Source organism: Ascaphus truei, chromosome 1, assembly GCF_040206685.1.
Source record: "Ascaphus truei isolate aAscTru1 chromosome 1, aAscTru1.hap1, whole genome shotgun sequence".
NCBI lineage: Eukaryota > Metazoa > Chordata > Amphibia > Anura > Ascaphidae > Ascaphus > Ascaphus truei.
The window spans coordinates 127,832,506-127,848,757 of NC_134483.1; the positions used below are offsets into that span (position 1 = coordinate 127,832,506).

At 41.7% G+C, this 16,252-nt stretch overlaps 1 protein-coding gene across 1 annotated transcript in view; it reads right to left on the reverse strand.

Moving 5' to 3' along the window:
* Positions 1-16,252, reverse strand: part of FOCAD (focadhesin) — a 200,516-nt gene that overhangs the window by 46,995 nt on the left and 137,269 nt on the right. Inside the window, exon 27 of the mRNA XM_075594653.1 lies at positions 4,227-4,465. Within this exon, the coding sequence (XP_075450768.1) occupies positions 4,227-4,465 (239 nt within the window). The remainder of the gene's footprint in view (positions 1-4,226; positions 4,466-16,252) is intronic.

Genomic DNA, 16,252 nt, shown 5'->3' on the forward strand with positions numbered 1-16,252 from the left:
TAGACCTCACGTGTCTGGCCTGGTTATATGCCACTCCCTGCCACCGATACAGCAGATGATGTCACAAGATATTATCATTTTTAATAAAGTCCTTCAATTAAAGCATACCCTGGTGTGTCACCGCTCTCTGGGATGCACCAGTGATTATTCACAAACTTTTAGATATCTTGAGGCTGACAGCGTCATTTCTGGTTAGTGTTTATGACCTTCTACCCCAACACATGTCACCATGAGTGGGCCATTCGTGACAGACCCCCCCCCAACAAAGTCCTTTTTGAAGACCTGCACAGAGCCAGAAAATGTCTTGACCGATCATAAACCCAATATATTGTATTTTTAAACTGAAACTGTTGCATCTTTAACCCCTGAAGTACCAGATTGACTAAAATACATAATATCTCTTGATATTATCACAACATACCTGCTTTAGCACAGGTGGCTCAATCAGTGGCTCAGTTTTCGACTGAACCACTGATTGAGCCAACTGTGCTAGAGCAGGTATATCCTGAAAACCTGCCGTATCGAGGTGGGAAGGGTCTTGAGGACTGGAGTTGGGCGCCCCTGCTACAGGCAGTCAAGTAGATGCACAATGAGCCCCTCTTGTGAAAAGCTTAGTACCCAATGCAATGAGGAGCAGTGTTCATGGTTGCAAACTACATCGGTCCAGAGACGTCCAACAGTGAAGAGGCTAATCTAGTTGTGCGATGTATTAGATTTGCAATAAAGTGCAATAACTTAACCGTGTAGCACATATGATTCCCAATTCAAAAATTCTCCCTGTCTTCCAAACATCACTATTCTACATTTTTGTTATCTTTACATTCCTTAGTCACCCTATACTGTACAGTGTATATTGCAAATGTATATTTATTTTTTTCATATAATACAAAAACGTTAAATAATTAAAAGATAGAAACAGGCTTCTCAGTCTGCATTGTAGCTGCTTTCCCGGCATCTGCTACCTTTCTTTTGGCTGCCCGTGCATCGGAACGGCTCAATTATACCAACCGCACAGTAGGCGGATTACAGGCACGCTAACAATTGGATGTACATGCACTGCCATCACTCTGTGAAAACAAACCTCATTTGTATATTACAGTATGTGCTTTTTGAGAAAGAGGTAGATTGGCGCATTAGGGCCCATGTTTTAAATGATAGAACAGATTAACTCAAATGCTGCTACTTCAGATCTTCATGCTTATTCATTTGAAGCATTGGCCTTAATGTTATATTTAAGTGTAGAGAAAGAACAGTAAGTGATAATAAGAAAACTTAAACTTATCAAAATGATATCTAGTGTATGATTGTGTCACTGCTCAAATGCATATTTTTTCCATTCTGCTTAAGAGTCCCCGATCAGAGAAGGTATCATTTGTGGCATCAAAGAAAAAAACGGCCCGTTCACTCAGACAGGGGTCTGATGGTGGACAGGAGTCTCCCCCGGTCCTCCTGGTTTCCCACCCCCTTCCTCACCTCCTCTCCTCCCCTGCGGCTAAACAGTTAAGCCTGTGGAGTGGGGAATGGGGTTATTTAAGGGCTCCCATGATGTGTGAAGGGTCTCTTCCCACGTGGCCCCTCTGCAGCTTCAATGCCCCCCACCCTCCCTGCTTGTATTTACAGAACTGGAAAGACGTTGCTATTTAAAAAAAAAAAAAAAAAGAATACATGATACAAATGTCAAATGTGTTTTGTTGCTATAGGTTTTGTCACAGCCGTTGGCGGGGATTGCTCATGTCACATGCTGGGAGAGCCCAAGAGGTGCAAGGATACAGGGTATAATGGCGCCCTCATTGGAGCTGGTAGACTAATTCTGCTAGCCATTATATGGGCAGCAGCGGGAGTCGCGAGACACGGCATCGGCCTTGGACTCTGAAATACGGTCAAGCTGCCTGGCCGGGGGTGAAAGAGAGTTGGTAAATTTGAAGGAAGTAAAATTAAAGCTGTGGCCTTGTTTTTCCTAACAGATCGTGTCTATCATTATTTGGTTGGGGGTTAGTGGGCTCTTAGCTCGCCATGGATTAAAAGAGAGACTTCTCAGAAGCATCCAACCGTAATTAAAACTCTCCAAACATGCAGGCCAGCAGAAACTGTAAGAGCACAAGTGCTGAATTCACTGGTAGGGGTTATTAAGTATAGTAGAAATCTAAATGACATACCAGGAAAGTTACTGCTATATGAGATAGCACCATATATAGAAGGTTATGTGGGAAGTGTGGGTTGCAGCATGACCCTAAACAATGTGTGAGCCCTTGGAAAGCTCTGTCAAAAATGTGGCAAAAATACTTATTATACAATTATACACAAATGTAGATGTCAACTGTAGATGGAAACCAGTGAAGCTGAAGAGAGGGGCTGGATACTAACACGGAGTCAATCACTGATTAACATTCTGCCTCAGAAAGAATATGAGATTGAAGACAACGCCAGATATACCAGTGAAGGAAGAGGTACCATCATGGAACAAGTGCAACCACAGTCCTATATAGTCCACACAAAGGGGCACAATTCTGAGAAATCTAAATGTCCAGACATTGAATGTTAATGGAACCCTTCCATTATAATACCTAAATAGTAAAGGGAAAAGAGCATTAAGCCGGGGATCTTGGATTCAGCTGAAGGGCCAACATTGGGCCATGATCAGTGAGTGACATCAAATGCCCTGAAAGACTCATTGAGACTTGTTAACAGGAGACATGGCAGTTTCCAAAGGAAAAAAGCAACTGTGTTCAAGACTTTACAGTCAAATATAGTTGTATATGTGCTGGTGAAAAGTTTGTTTTTATCTGCATACAGTATTGTAGATAGTCGTGTTGGGTTTATTGTTTTCTTGGATTGGAAGATATGGAGTTACCAGTATGTACAATGTATAAAATAGTTGAATGTATAGAAGTTCCTTTAGCTTGAACAGTGTTATTAATAAGGGAATGCAGAGATGATCAATAGAGTTAGCCATGAGAGTGCTTTTTAATTTGTTTCTTAATGACCTTGAGGTTGGGATCGAGAGCAAAGTCTCCATCTTTGCTGATGACCCTAAATTGTGTAAGGCAATAGAATCAGAGCAGGATGTTATTTTTCTCCAGAAGGACTTGGAGAGACTGGAAACTTGGGCAGGTAAATAGCAGATGAGGTTTAATAAAGATACATGTAAAGTTAAGCATTTGGGAAACTGGAAAAAACAGGCAACTTACAAATTAAATGGAGATAAATTGGGGGAATCCTTGATGGAGAAGGATTTAGGAGTGCTTGTAGACAGCTGGCTTAGCAATAGTGCCCAAAGTCATGCAGTAGCTACAAAGGCGAACAAGATCTTATCTGCATTAAATAGCAATGGATAGAAGGGAAGTAAGCATAATTATGTCCCTTTATAAAGCATTAGTAAGACCACACCTTGAATATGGAGTACCATTTTGGGCACCACTCCTTAGAAAAGACATTATGGAAATAGAGAGAGTGCAGAGAAGACACCAAATTAATAGGGGATGGACAATCTGACTTATGAGGAGAGGCTAGCTAAATGAGAATTATTTACATTAGAAAAGAGGCGTCTAAGAAGGGATATGATAACTATATACAGATATATTCGGGGACAGTACAACTGACTCTGGGACATCCCTTCATGTTGGAGTAAAGGAGATTTCACCAGCAACAAAGGAAAGGGTTCTTTACAGTAAGAGCAGTTAAAAATGTGGAATTCATTACCCATGGAGACTGTGATGGCAGATACAATAGATTTGTTCAAAAAAAGTTGGACATCTTTATAGAAAAGAAAGGTATACAGGGATACACCAAATAAGTAAACATGGGAAGGATGTTCATCCAGGGAGTAATTTGATTGGCAATTATTGAAGTCAGGAAGGAATTTATCTTTCCCCTTATGAGATATCATTGGATGATATGTCACTGGGGATTTTTGTTTGCCTTCCTCCGGATGAATATACTGTAAGTACGGATATAGGTTAAAGTATCTGTTGTCTAAATTTAGCATATGTTGAACTAATGGACGCATGTCTTTTTTCAACCTTATCTACTATGTAATTTGATTTGTTTTCTTCATTTTGTTTGATATATAACCAATCTCATTTGTACCCTAGAATGCTACCAGATTTCCTTTAATAAGGAGACCCATTTGTGGACAGGTATATTTTCAGAAGTGATTTCTGTTAAAACAGGTTACAGCTGACAAAAAAAAAAGGTGGCACACGATGGCAGTATTACGTTCACTGTACCTGACTTTCTCCTCACACAGTCGAGAGATAAACATCCCCAGTGCCAGTCCCATGTGGACTTGGACGGCTTGGGACTCATCTGCCTCCGGTTTCCCAGGTAACCTTGCCGTCAGGATGCCGAGCACGTCCTCCACCTTCTCCTTGAATGATACAACGAGCACTGGTACCAGCAGAGAGAGAGCTGTGGCAGCACAGGAGCGAGCTATCACACTGGCCGTGTTCTCTCCAGAGTAGGATTTCTGCAACACACATGGTGACAACTCAGCTGAGTGCAGTTTCTTTCTGTAGGTTCTGTTGAAGCTCTAGATCTCTATAGTCACTGACAAGGATAATATCAAGAAATACTCAATGTACTGTAGGGAATTTTCAAAAATGTAGCTTTTTTGCTTCTTTAATGCTCTATTAGTTGTACGTTGACATTCAAGGTCTACCTACAGCCTGATACACTAATCCTCAGCAAATGCGGACATTTAAATAAAAGTACAGGAACAGTGGCCAGGACAGTGTCACTGTCCCAAATTTGTAGGGATTATCCCTAGTTTGATGGCAAAATGTTCTGAATTTGGTGACAGTCTCTGATTCTGTGCTTAAACTGAACTGGGCTAAGTGTGGGAAGGGAAAGATAGAGAATGGAAAGCAGGTCACCCGGTCTGTGTTTTATGAAGAGGTTGCAAAAAGGGTACTTCGGCCTGGGACCCGCTGCGCCCGGCGGCGCGGGCGGCTGCACGGGCTTTCCCCACCAGCAGGGGAATCCTCCCGAGCCGGTCCCGGTCCCCCCTGGCTGCACAGCTCACTACACGCTGTGACGCGTCAGCCGCTAGGGGATACAAGAGAACTGTGATTCCTAGCGTCGACGCGTCACGTGGTGTGGCTGTGAGCCAATGAGGAGGGGAGGCTTCGGGAGGAGGGGAGGCTTCGGGGTGCGGGGAGGAGTGTGGAGTGCCTGCCTCTGTGTGTGTGTGTGTGTATGCGTGTGTGTATGTATGCGTGTGTGTGTGTATGTATGTATGTGTATGAGTGCCTGCCTGCGTGTGTGTGAGAGAGAGTGCCTGTGTGTGAGAGAGTGCCTGCGTGTGTGTATGACAGCCCGAGCCCGTGGAGGGAGGGGGGGGAGAGTAGCGGGTCCCTCCGCTCAAGCCACGCCCCCCCTCCCGCTCAAGCCTCCCACTCCTGCCCACCTCCCCCGCTCACTACAGACCGCATATCGCGGTCTGTGTATGTCAGCGCCCCGCCTGTCTGCAGTGCGGGAGCGCTGACGGAGGGAGCGGGGCCTTAGCCTTCCAGTACTGCTGCGGCCAAGCTTAATCTAAAACTTGACCGCATGTGTCCCGGCCATTTAAATTTTGGCGCCGGAATTGGGCGCGTGCCAGCCGCACCTTGCGATTGCGTACGGCCCGTTTCTCCATTCAGCGCTAATGCGCTGAACAATGGAGGCGCCTGCGGCGCCAAAAAAAAAAAAAAGCCGGTGTCTGAACGGGGAGCGCTTTACTTGCGCTGAGGCAGCCGCATTAGATTTAAACTGGCCGCCACTGTATGTTAAACGCCACAAACCACCACGATGTCTGCCTGAGCTAAATGATGTTTCACAATGGACTTCATCAACAGTCAGGAAGGAATTTATTTTTCCCCATATGAGACATCATTGGATAGTGTGTCACTGGGGTTTTTTATTTGCCTTCCTCTAGCTCAATATACTGTAAATACAAATATAGGATAACGTATCTGTCGTCTACATTTAACATACTGTAGGTAAAACTCAATGGATATATCTCTTCTTTCAACCTCATCTACTATGTAACAATCACTGTTGGTAAGCCTATATAGAATACAGGAATAAGAACAATAAACAATACAGTAGACGCATAGAGAAGAGATCCCATGTCCCAGTGATCAAACAATATAATCCGCTATTTTTTTTAATCCGTGCCCATACAAACCTGGGAGCCAAAGAAAAGGCAACAGAGATTGCACACACACACACACACACACACACACACACACACACACACACACACACACACAAAAAAAACTTTCCGCAATGGTGGATATTTTACTACTCAAGAAAGTAACATTCTCAGATCTCAGAAAAGCACAAAAATCTTATTCTGCAATGTCAACTTTGAATGATATGGGAAAATATAAATGTATTGTACAACGGGAAACAGACAAACAGAAATCCTACTTGAGTCAGGCAATTTTACAGACAGGTACGACAGATTGCGGCTTCAGGTCTCGCTGCAGCTTACAACTGGTTAAAAACAACTAATGTAAATATATATATGTGTGTGTGTGTACACACACACACACACACACACACACACACACACACACACACACACACACACACACACACACACACACACACACACACACACACACAACAAGTGAGACAGTAAAGGTGATGTCTAGATAGGCGAGATCCAACAGTTGAATAAATGCAAAGAGTAAAAGAAAATAAAGCTTGCTGCTGGAGGATCTCTGCTGGCGGATTTCCAGTCTGATTACGGTGGGGAGTCTTCTAGACAGATGGATTATTTCCAGAGGGATGAAATTATTTGGAGCAGTAATCTGTTTTATGAAGAGGAAAATGAAGTGAGGTTTTTATATCGATGGTTATTGTGATACTTAACCTCTTCACGTCTGGAACAATACATTGATATGAAGCAAACTGGTTAATGCAGACGTTTTTGGAATAGAAACAATAAAGCCAGTGTCTTTTCTGGTAGGGCAGTGCGCTTATTCTGCATACTGTAGCAAGTGACTGAAACACTGAAGTTTTAGGTGGACCAAGTATAACAAAGAGAAAAAAATTCAAATGACATTTTTTCTGATCGGAAATGCATGATTTAGACTTCAATATATATATATAGATAAAAAATGTTTTTGCGTTCTATTTAAATGCGTTTAAAAATAGTGTATCGGTTCTATTTTTCTGAAATAAAATAAAGAACATGATAATATAGTATATTATACAGAGCATCCTTTATAGATGCAGTCCAAATCGGCACTTAAAAAAATATATAATTTTTTTTGTTTTCATATATACAGCATTTTGTAACCTTTATTGAAAACTAACTTACGCTGCCAATAAATTTGTTCTGCTGTGATCGAACAGCAAAGATCCTGCTCCCCAGGGTTCACTAAATGGCCGCCTTTCAGATTCAATTAATCCGTCAGACAGTACCTCTTCCCCATCACCCGTGGGCACACATTTCCACTCTGCTCTCTCAAATATCATACATTGCTGCAGTGACAAAACCTTCAAAAACAAGGGAACAAGAAGAGGAACCAGAGCCTGACTGCACTCAAGTCAGGTTAAGTGTTCAATGAGTGAGCAAATAAAGCCAAACCTTCACTTTGTGTATGTAACATTGAAACAGCGATGCTCAGTAATCCTTTGACTGCCACTCATTTATCATTATTTTTATTGACCAAATAAATGGATATATATATATATATATATATATATAATCAAAAAATAAATAGATGATACCGTTCTGTGGCTAACGAAATGCTTTTATTTGTGCGAGCTTTCGAGATACACTGATCTCTTCTTCCGGCGATGTTACAATGAATGAAGCAAGGATAACTTAAAAACAGTGTCTCTTGGAATGTTATCTGTGCTTCTCCTTCCCCCGGTGTGGATGTGTTTTATGGCTAGAGGTGTCAAAGGGTAACTGAAAGCAAGTGAAGAAAGAGTGTGTATGTGTATCAGTGTGAATAAAAATGAATGGAGAGCCCACAGTATAAACAGTGCTCTACACAAGGTGTGTGTGGAGTGAGAGGGATATAAATGGTGTGGGTGGGTGTGGAAATGTGAGAGTATGTAGCACAACTAAAAGTGTGTGTGGATACTATGTGGTCCCTATTGGTGTATATGGATGGAAAAATAAGGAGTATTAGTATGTGTGAGAGACAGCTGTGTGTGCATACATATAGCACAGTATGTACAGACATGGCCTTTAGCGCTCATGGGAAGAGAGTTCGCTAGTGTCAGTAATGACTCATAAAATTTCGATCTCTGTTTAGGCCACTGCTAAGTGTCCCGAACAGTTGCATAAATTTGTATTCATGCAACCGTCTCTCTTTCGGGGTTTTAAGATTACCTTTGAGTATGGCAACCCTCAGATCGTTCATCTTATGGCCAGAGTCAGAGAAATGTTCGCCAACAGGACTGTCTCTTGTTCCGCGTGTGATGCTGTGGCGATGCAGGTTCATTCTCTTGTTTAGCCCCTGTCCTGTCTCACCTATGTAGTAGCAGCCCCCTGGGCATTTCATGCACATGATGAGGTACACGACATTGCTGGAGGAACAGGTGAACCCTCCTCTGATTTTGTATTCCCGATTCTTGTGTGGTATTTGTATTGTGTCCGCTGTGTAGAGCATTGCGCAGGTTTTGTATCTTGGGTCCTGGCATGGTTTTGTCCCGCATTCAGTTGTACTGCTGAATACTTTACTCCTCACCATAATATTCTTGAGATTATGGGGTTGTCTGTATGATAATAAGGGTGCTTCAGGGAAGACCTGTTGCAGTCTTGTATCTTCCTGGAGGATGGGTTGTAGTTTCCTGGCGATCTTGCGTAGGTCTCCTAGGTGTGGGTTATATGTGACCACCAAAGGAACCCTGTCGCTTGTCTCCTTCTGTTTGTATTCAAGGAGATCACTTCTTGGTATTCTGGTGGCTTTGTGAATTTGCTGGTCTACAATTCTGTGGTTATATCCACGGTTTATAAAGTCTGATCTCAAGGCTTTAATCCGCTGGTCTCTGTCTGCCGTGTCGGAGCATATCCGGTTTAAAAGCCACCAGAATACCAAGAAGTGATCTCCTTGAATACAAACAGAAGGAGACAAGCGACAGGGTTCCTTTGGTGGTCACATATAACCCACACCTAGGAGACCTACGCAAGATCGCCAGGAAACTACAACCCATCCTCCAGGAAGATACAAGACTGCAACAGGTCTTCCCTGAAGCACCCTTATTATCATACAGACAACCCCATAATCTCAAGAATATTATGGTGAGGAGTAAAGTATTCAGCAGTACAACTGAATGCGGGACAAAACCATGCCAGGACCCAAGATGCAAAACCTGCGCAATGCTCTACACAGCGGACACAATACAAATACCACACAAGAATCGGGAATACAAAATCAGAGGAGGGTTCACCTGTTCCTCCAGCAATGTCGTGTACCTCATCATGTGCATGAAATGCCCAGGGGGCTGCTACTACATAGGTGAGACAGGACAGGGGCTAAACAAGAGAATGAACCTGCATCGCCACAGCATCACACGCGGAACAAGAGACAGTCCTGTTGGCGAACATTTCTCTGACTCTGGCCATAAGATGAACGATCTGAGGGTTGCCATACTCAAAGGTAATCTTAAAACCCCGAAAGAGAGACGGTTACATGAATACAAATTTATGCAACTGTTCGGGACACTTAGCAGTGGCCTAAACAGAGATCGAAATTTTATGAGTCATTACTGACACTAGCGAACTCTCTTCCCATGAGCGCCATGTCTGTACATACTGTGCTATATGTATGCACACACAGCTGTCTCTCACACATACTAATACTCCTTATTTTTCCATCCATATACACCAATAGGGACCACATAGTATCCACACACACTTTTAGTTGTGCTACATACTCTCACATTTCCACACCCACCCACACCATTTATATCCCTCTCACTCCACACACACCTTGTGTAGAGCACTGTTTATACTGTGGGCTCTCCATTCATTTTTATTCACACTGATACACATACACATACACACTCTTTCTTCACTTGCTTTCAGTTACCCTTTGACACCTCTAGCCATAAAACACATCCACACCGGGGGAAGGAGAAGCACAGATAACATTCCAAGAGACACTGTTTTTAAGTTATCCTTGCTTCATTCATTGTAACATCGCCGGAAGAAGAGATCAGTGTATCTCGAAAGCTCGCACAAATAAAAGCATTTCGTTAGCCACAGAACGGTATCATCTATTTATTTTTTGATTATTGAAGCTCGGCTAACACGGTACTGATACCTCTACATGTATATATATATATATATATATATATATATATATATGAAAGAAAAAAGAAAAGAAAACAGGCGCACACCTAGTGCATTAAAGTTTAACAATAATTTTATGGAACATTTAAAACCAGACAAATGCCCACTCACAAGTAAAGCGTTATTTGAAAGCAGTTATGAGATTGGCCCTCATAAGCCAGTGGTGCCGTTCGAGCCTGTAATGGTGTCCTCTCGTGCGCGGTCTCCTTCTACCGGAAGTGACGCTCACCCGGTCTGGTGTCCCGCACAAAACGGAAGTCCCTCCAGGAAACCGAGGCCTCTCCTGACTGCCTCTAGCTGCTGCACCACCAATCAAGCCAAACGATGTGTCCACTGATCTGCTTTGCTGAGCCTCCCACAAGCTGCGTTCCTCTCAGTCTGCTCTCAGTGGGACAAATGTCTGCTCTGCTCTAGCCACGCCCTACGCGTTTCGTCATCGATGATGACTTCTTCAGGGGATACCCATTGGTTGTATCCCCACAGTATTTATAGTGAGGTTCATTTGCAAACATAATTAAAAACAATTAATCAATTACAACATTAATAAAACACTTTAAACTAGTCCATTGGTACAATTACTAATACTACACTGATCACAATGGACAAGTTCTAAGGACCACACTGTACTATTGGAGAATTTTATAGCTCATAAGATGTTAACAAATATATATGGGTAGAAAAAATGAATATTGTACTGAAACTACCTATTTGTGCAATAGAGATAATTGATAAATGTATTAAATCAACATGTAGTGCCATATAAATGTGTGGCTACTAATTGAATTACCAAGTACTTACTAGTTGGATAGAGTTAACCATACTTCATGACAATAGATGACAATTAGTTGTGATTCTATTCACAAAACATGATTGGCAATTTGGAACAAGATTTAATTGAGAGATCCCAAGAATTGGAGAATACTATCAAAACTGAATACCATCAATTAACCCCTTTATAGTATGTTCAGCAAACAATGTGCTACATAAATTAAACAAATCAGGTCTTAGGGCATGGTATAATACCTGTTGAATGATCCATCTGTGATTGATTGCAATTGGAGTCAGAGGTGGAGCAAAGAAGATGGTTTAAGCAAGATGACGAAACGCGTAGGGCGTGGCTAGAGCAGAGCAGACATTTGTCCCACTGAGAGCAGACTGAGAGGAACGCAGCTTGTGGGAGGCTCAGCAAAGCAGATCAGTGGACACATCGTTTGGCTTGATTGGTGGTGCAGCAGCTAGAGGCAGTCAGGAGAGGCCTCGGTTTCCTGGAGGGACTTCCGTTTTGTGCGGGACACCAGACCGGGTGAGCGTCACTTCCGGTAGAAGGAGACCGCGCACGAGAGGACACCATTACAGGCTCGAACGGCACCACTGGCTTATGAGGGCCAATCTCATAACTGCTTTCAAATAACGCTTTACTTGTGAGTGGGCATTTGTCTGGTTTTAAATGTTCCATAAAATTATTGTTAAACTTTAATGCACTAGGTGTGCGCCTGTTTTCTTTTCTTTTTTCTTTCATAGGTATTCCTAGGGAGTTGTGATCCCTTATAAACGGGCTGCCTATACCTGGATGCATTCACTTGGAACAGGACTCTGTGACTTTTAAGGTTTTTTAAAAGTTTTTTGGAAAAAAGTTTTTATTTTCATTTTTTCATATTTTTTATATTTTTTATTTTATTCTAGATATTTTTTGTATTACAACATAAATTTTTTTTTTTTTCCAGAAGCATTTTTTAACAATTTTGTTATGTACACTTTGTATTAAAGTTATTACACATTTTATCTTAGCATCACATAGGGTTTTTTAATTATATTATTTCACTTTAGCCACCCCATAGGTTGTATCAACGCAGTTGGCTACTTATTCACAGTTAGGCAGGTTGTTGCATTAGGCGCTCCTTTATTATTTCTGTTTTGTTTTGTTATATATATATATATATATATATATATATATATTATATTACTAGAAACTCTAGTGAATTAATGTGATTTTGCAATTGCTCTGATACAATGCAAAAAATTCTGCTCTCAATCCGCTCTGCATTTAAGGGGCCTCTACTGCGCCGTGGTGAAGCCTATTTAGGTGTTTTCACTCCACATCTGCTAGAAGTAATAAGCATCTTATCTGCGGGCTTACCCGTGTTTATCAGGAGCACGACTTTTTCATTTGTGCACATTATGTCGCGGTGTCCGTTGTAACATACACAAAGCAAAGGTTACGTTTTATTAGCTCACTTATTCAGCACTGTATCTGATTAGCGTGCAGTCAGAGAGTCTGGCTCTCTTTACTTCCTAGTTTTTGAGTATTTATTTTTCCTTCATTCTCCCTTATCATCATCATTAGTCTCATTAGCTTGGCTGATGCAAGAGCTTCCTTCCCCTTCCCCCACATCGATTTAGTGACAACGCGTTCAACAGCCATCACATGGGGTAAAACATTGGCGAAAATGCTAAATTCATTTTGATATTCATTTTGATTTTCATTTTGGTTGACTCGAATAATCAAGCGTTGGTATTTATTATTTGTATCTAACAAGGCAAACCAATTTAGGCATTGTTCTACATCGGAGCCCAATTACTGATGGTACCTAGAGCAGTTGTGGTCAACTTCACTCGTCAATACCCTCCAACAGGTCAGGTTTTGAGGATACCCCTGCTTCAGCCCAGGTGGCTCAATCAGTGGCTCAGTCGAAGACTGCACCAACTGTGCTGAAGCAGGGATATCCTTAAAACCTGACCTGTTGCAGGGTCTTGAAGACTGGACTTAGAACCCTTGACCTAGTCCTAGAGGACCTGGATTGTGCATTCTTAATCTTTCTCCTTCCGCTGGGAATGCTTCCCCTTTATTGGGGTAAGCAATGGTTGGAAACATTACCTTTTGTACACGGACATTCTTAAAACGTAGAAAAGGCGTACAACCGGACATCACAACCCACATTCATTCCCTTGAATATTATCTGATGGCCGACACACTTTAATCAATTTGACACGATTTGCCCGATAAACATTGATACTTTTGAAGCCGAACCAAGACGTCAGAGTATGAAATCGGTGGCAGGATTTCTATGCATGCAACGCCAACATCCCACCACAGGGGTCACTGCATGAATGTCGCTAGAGCATAATAAGAGGGCATCTTTGGATTTCTTACTATAAGCAACAGCGGAAATGCATTTGTTTTGACACGACGTCGCTGTCACTATAAGCGCAGCCTAAGGCCTGGGACATAGTGTCCCAAACAGTGCGGAGGCGCGCTGAGGCTCAGGGAAAGCGGTGCTTTCCCTGGCCTTAAACAGCGCGCGCCGTCTGTGGGCGGGACGGGGGCGGGCGCCAGTGACGTCACAGAGCTGGTTCGCCCTCATTGGGCGAACCGCTCACATGACCGGCCCTGCGCTCCGGCGAGCGCCAAATTTCAAAACTGTGTGAGACACACGCTTCCGCAAGCGTGCGGAAGCGTGCGCGAGCCCCTGCTAAAGCCGCTCTCATTGCGGCTGCAGGGGCTCAGTGCCGAGCAGCAGCGCGCCTCAGCACGGGTCAGCGCATAAGCGCTGACCATGCCCGAGGCCTAAGGCTGACTTGCAACTGCATTCTATCAGTATGCAACATTTGGGTCAACTATAACACTGTTTCCCCGTGTGTTACCTTGGTGCCCCCTCTGACCTATGTTTCAAGTCATCTAGCAACAGACACACTGTTGTAACTGCTCATATACAGTATTGTGATATCAGTATAAAGATAGTGCAGTTTATTATATCGGCCTTATCCATAGGTCTATTTCTATAGCGCACCATATGTTATTACTGTTAAGAGCACTTTATACATGGTATTGTAATATATTCTCCCCCTTACCTTTTACCCTTAGTAGATATTCTCTACACAGATATCACGAAAGACAGTGTTTTCATTATTACACTGTCACTAACATTGTTTGATATCTGGGGGTTAATTACTCCAATTGGATTCACATTGCGTTGTTAAATCATTTATTTTAAAGCCCTATATTATATCATATGTTCAGAATAAATTATATTTTAATTGTCACACCAATCATCCAATCAGGTGTAAGAGTGCTACATAATTGGGGTCCTTTACTCTATATTTGTGATTATCCTCGCCCCAACCTGCACCATCACAGCATCATTACTAAGGTGAAGCGGGGGTTTCGCCAAAAGTAAACAAGGATAATACAAACATTAAAATATTACAAATATTTTATATTGAGAAGAAAAAAACTTGAAATCCTAATTAATAAAAAATTAGGTTTGATTTTGGAGGTGGATAACAGAAGCAGACGGCGCAAACACGAGCGTCTGTCAGTACCGAGCTGCACTTACTTATAACCAAGTTCACTGCTGAAAATGTCTGCTCACAAAGCAAACACCGGGCAATAACTTTAATTTCATTTTAATAAAATTATTTAAATATATTTGATGTTTTTAATTGTTAAAGAAGTTATTACAATGGTGTTAATGTTAATAATGTTTTTTAATGTAAGGATTTCGTACTCTTTCCTTTTTGCTCCTTCATCAGTAGTAAATTTGCAAATGCCGCAAAGTTGCCCGTGGGCCGCAGCTGGGCCGCCCCTGCATTAGAGTATTCACTTTTGCTCCGTATTATTTGAATGGCTGACCGCAAAAACAACAGAAGCCTTCACAGCTCAGAAAACAAACATAAATGTACACCTAAGCAAACCAGGCCTGTATTTCCACATAGGCCCAGGGAGGCAAAATTAGGGGGACAGGTGAAATTTTTTTTGAGGGGGTTGGTTGTTCAGCTGTTACAGAGGCATTGCTCTCTTCCACGCAACAATATGCATCTCTTAGTACCGTGCGGCTTGATGTATTTTGAAGCAGAGTAACTTGGGATGTGTCTTCCTTGTTATTTATGTCTTGGTGTCGTTCATTAAAATGAATTAACCCCCTATGGGAAAGACGCCATCTGCTGCTAAATTCTCCCACCAGGGGACCAGATGGAAAACTGCCAGCTCATTTACTCGCAAACCTCAGTGATTTTTGGCAAGACATCAAGCCAGGCATTGAAGGTGCAGTGTGACGTCTGGGCATGTACCAGCGTTGTAGTGAAATTAAAACACTCGGGCAGGTAATACAAGCCCTTTCCCCCCATTTTAACATGTATTTAAAAGATGTAAGCTACGTTCAATAGGTGGGCAAATCTAGCTCTGAAGCCGAAAACACAATAACGATTTTACACAGACTATAAGCAATACAGACGGCAATAATTAGGCGCCAATCATTGGCCTATATCTAACGAAGAGAAGAATTCAGCTGCAATTTCCATTCTGTGGTAATCAGGGCTTAATTAAAAAGCCGAAGGATGGCCATTTTCAATAGTGGCCATAAAAAAAAGGAACGGAATGTTTTCACACATTGAGTACGTAAATCAGGATGATTAAAAGGAAAATGTAAAGATTTGTAAAAAAATAAATAAAATTATATATATGTATTTATTTATTTACACACACAGAAACATTTATAAAGTGGCTGTCAGAACAGTGCATCTTGAAGGCTACATTTCTCTAAAAATTAATTATAATTTAATCCTACCAATACAACTGAATAATCTACATAATTTTGTAGTGGAAAAAATTAATTGGCACAATTTGTAGTATGTGTTCATAAGAATGAATGGACAGTATTCGTGAACAAATTGTTCAAAACCACTTTTTAAAGGTTGCGGACAAAATGCAAGTTTGCCAAGGTTACCTACCCCCAGCTAAGAAAATCAAAGGGGTTTATGTACTAAGATTATATATTCATTTTTATTGTTAGTGCTATAAAGTAGTACAAAGTAGAAAAAAATGCATCCCTACTCGGGATGTAAATGTATAATAGGTACAATTACTTATTTATAGCGTAAGAATATGTTTTTGATTTGCAATAAATGTTGGATAAGAAAGGTGATAAGAAACATGCAACGAAGCTTCATATTATGTTT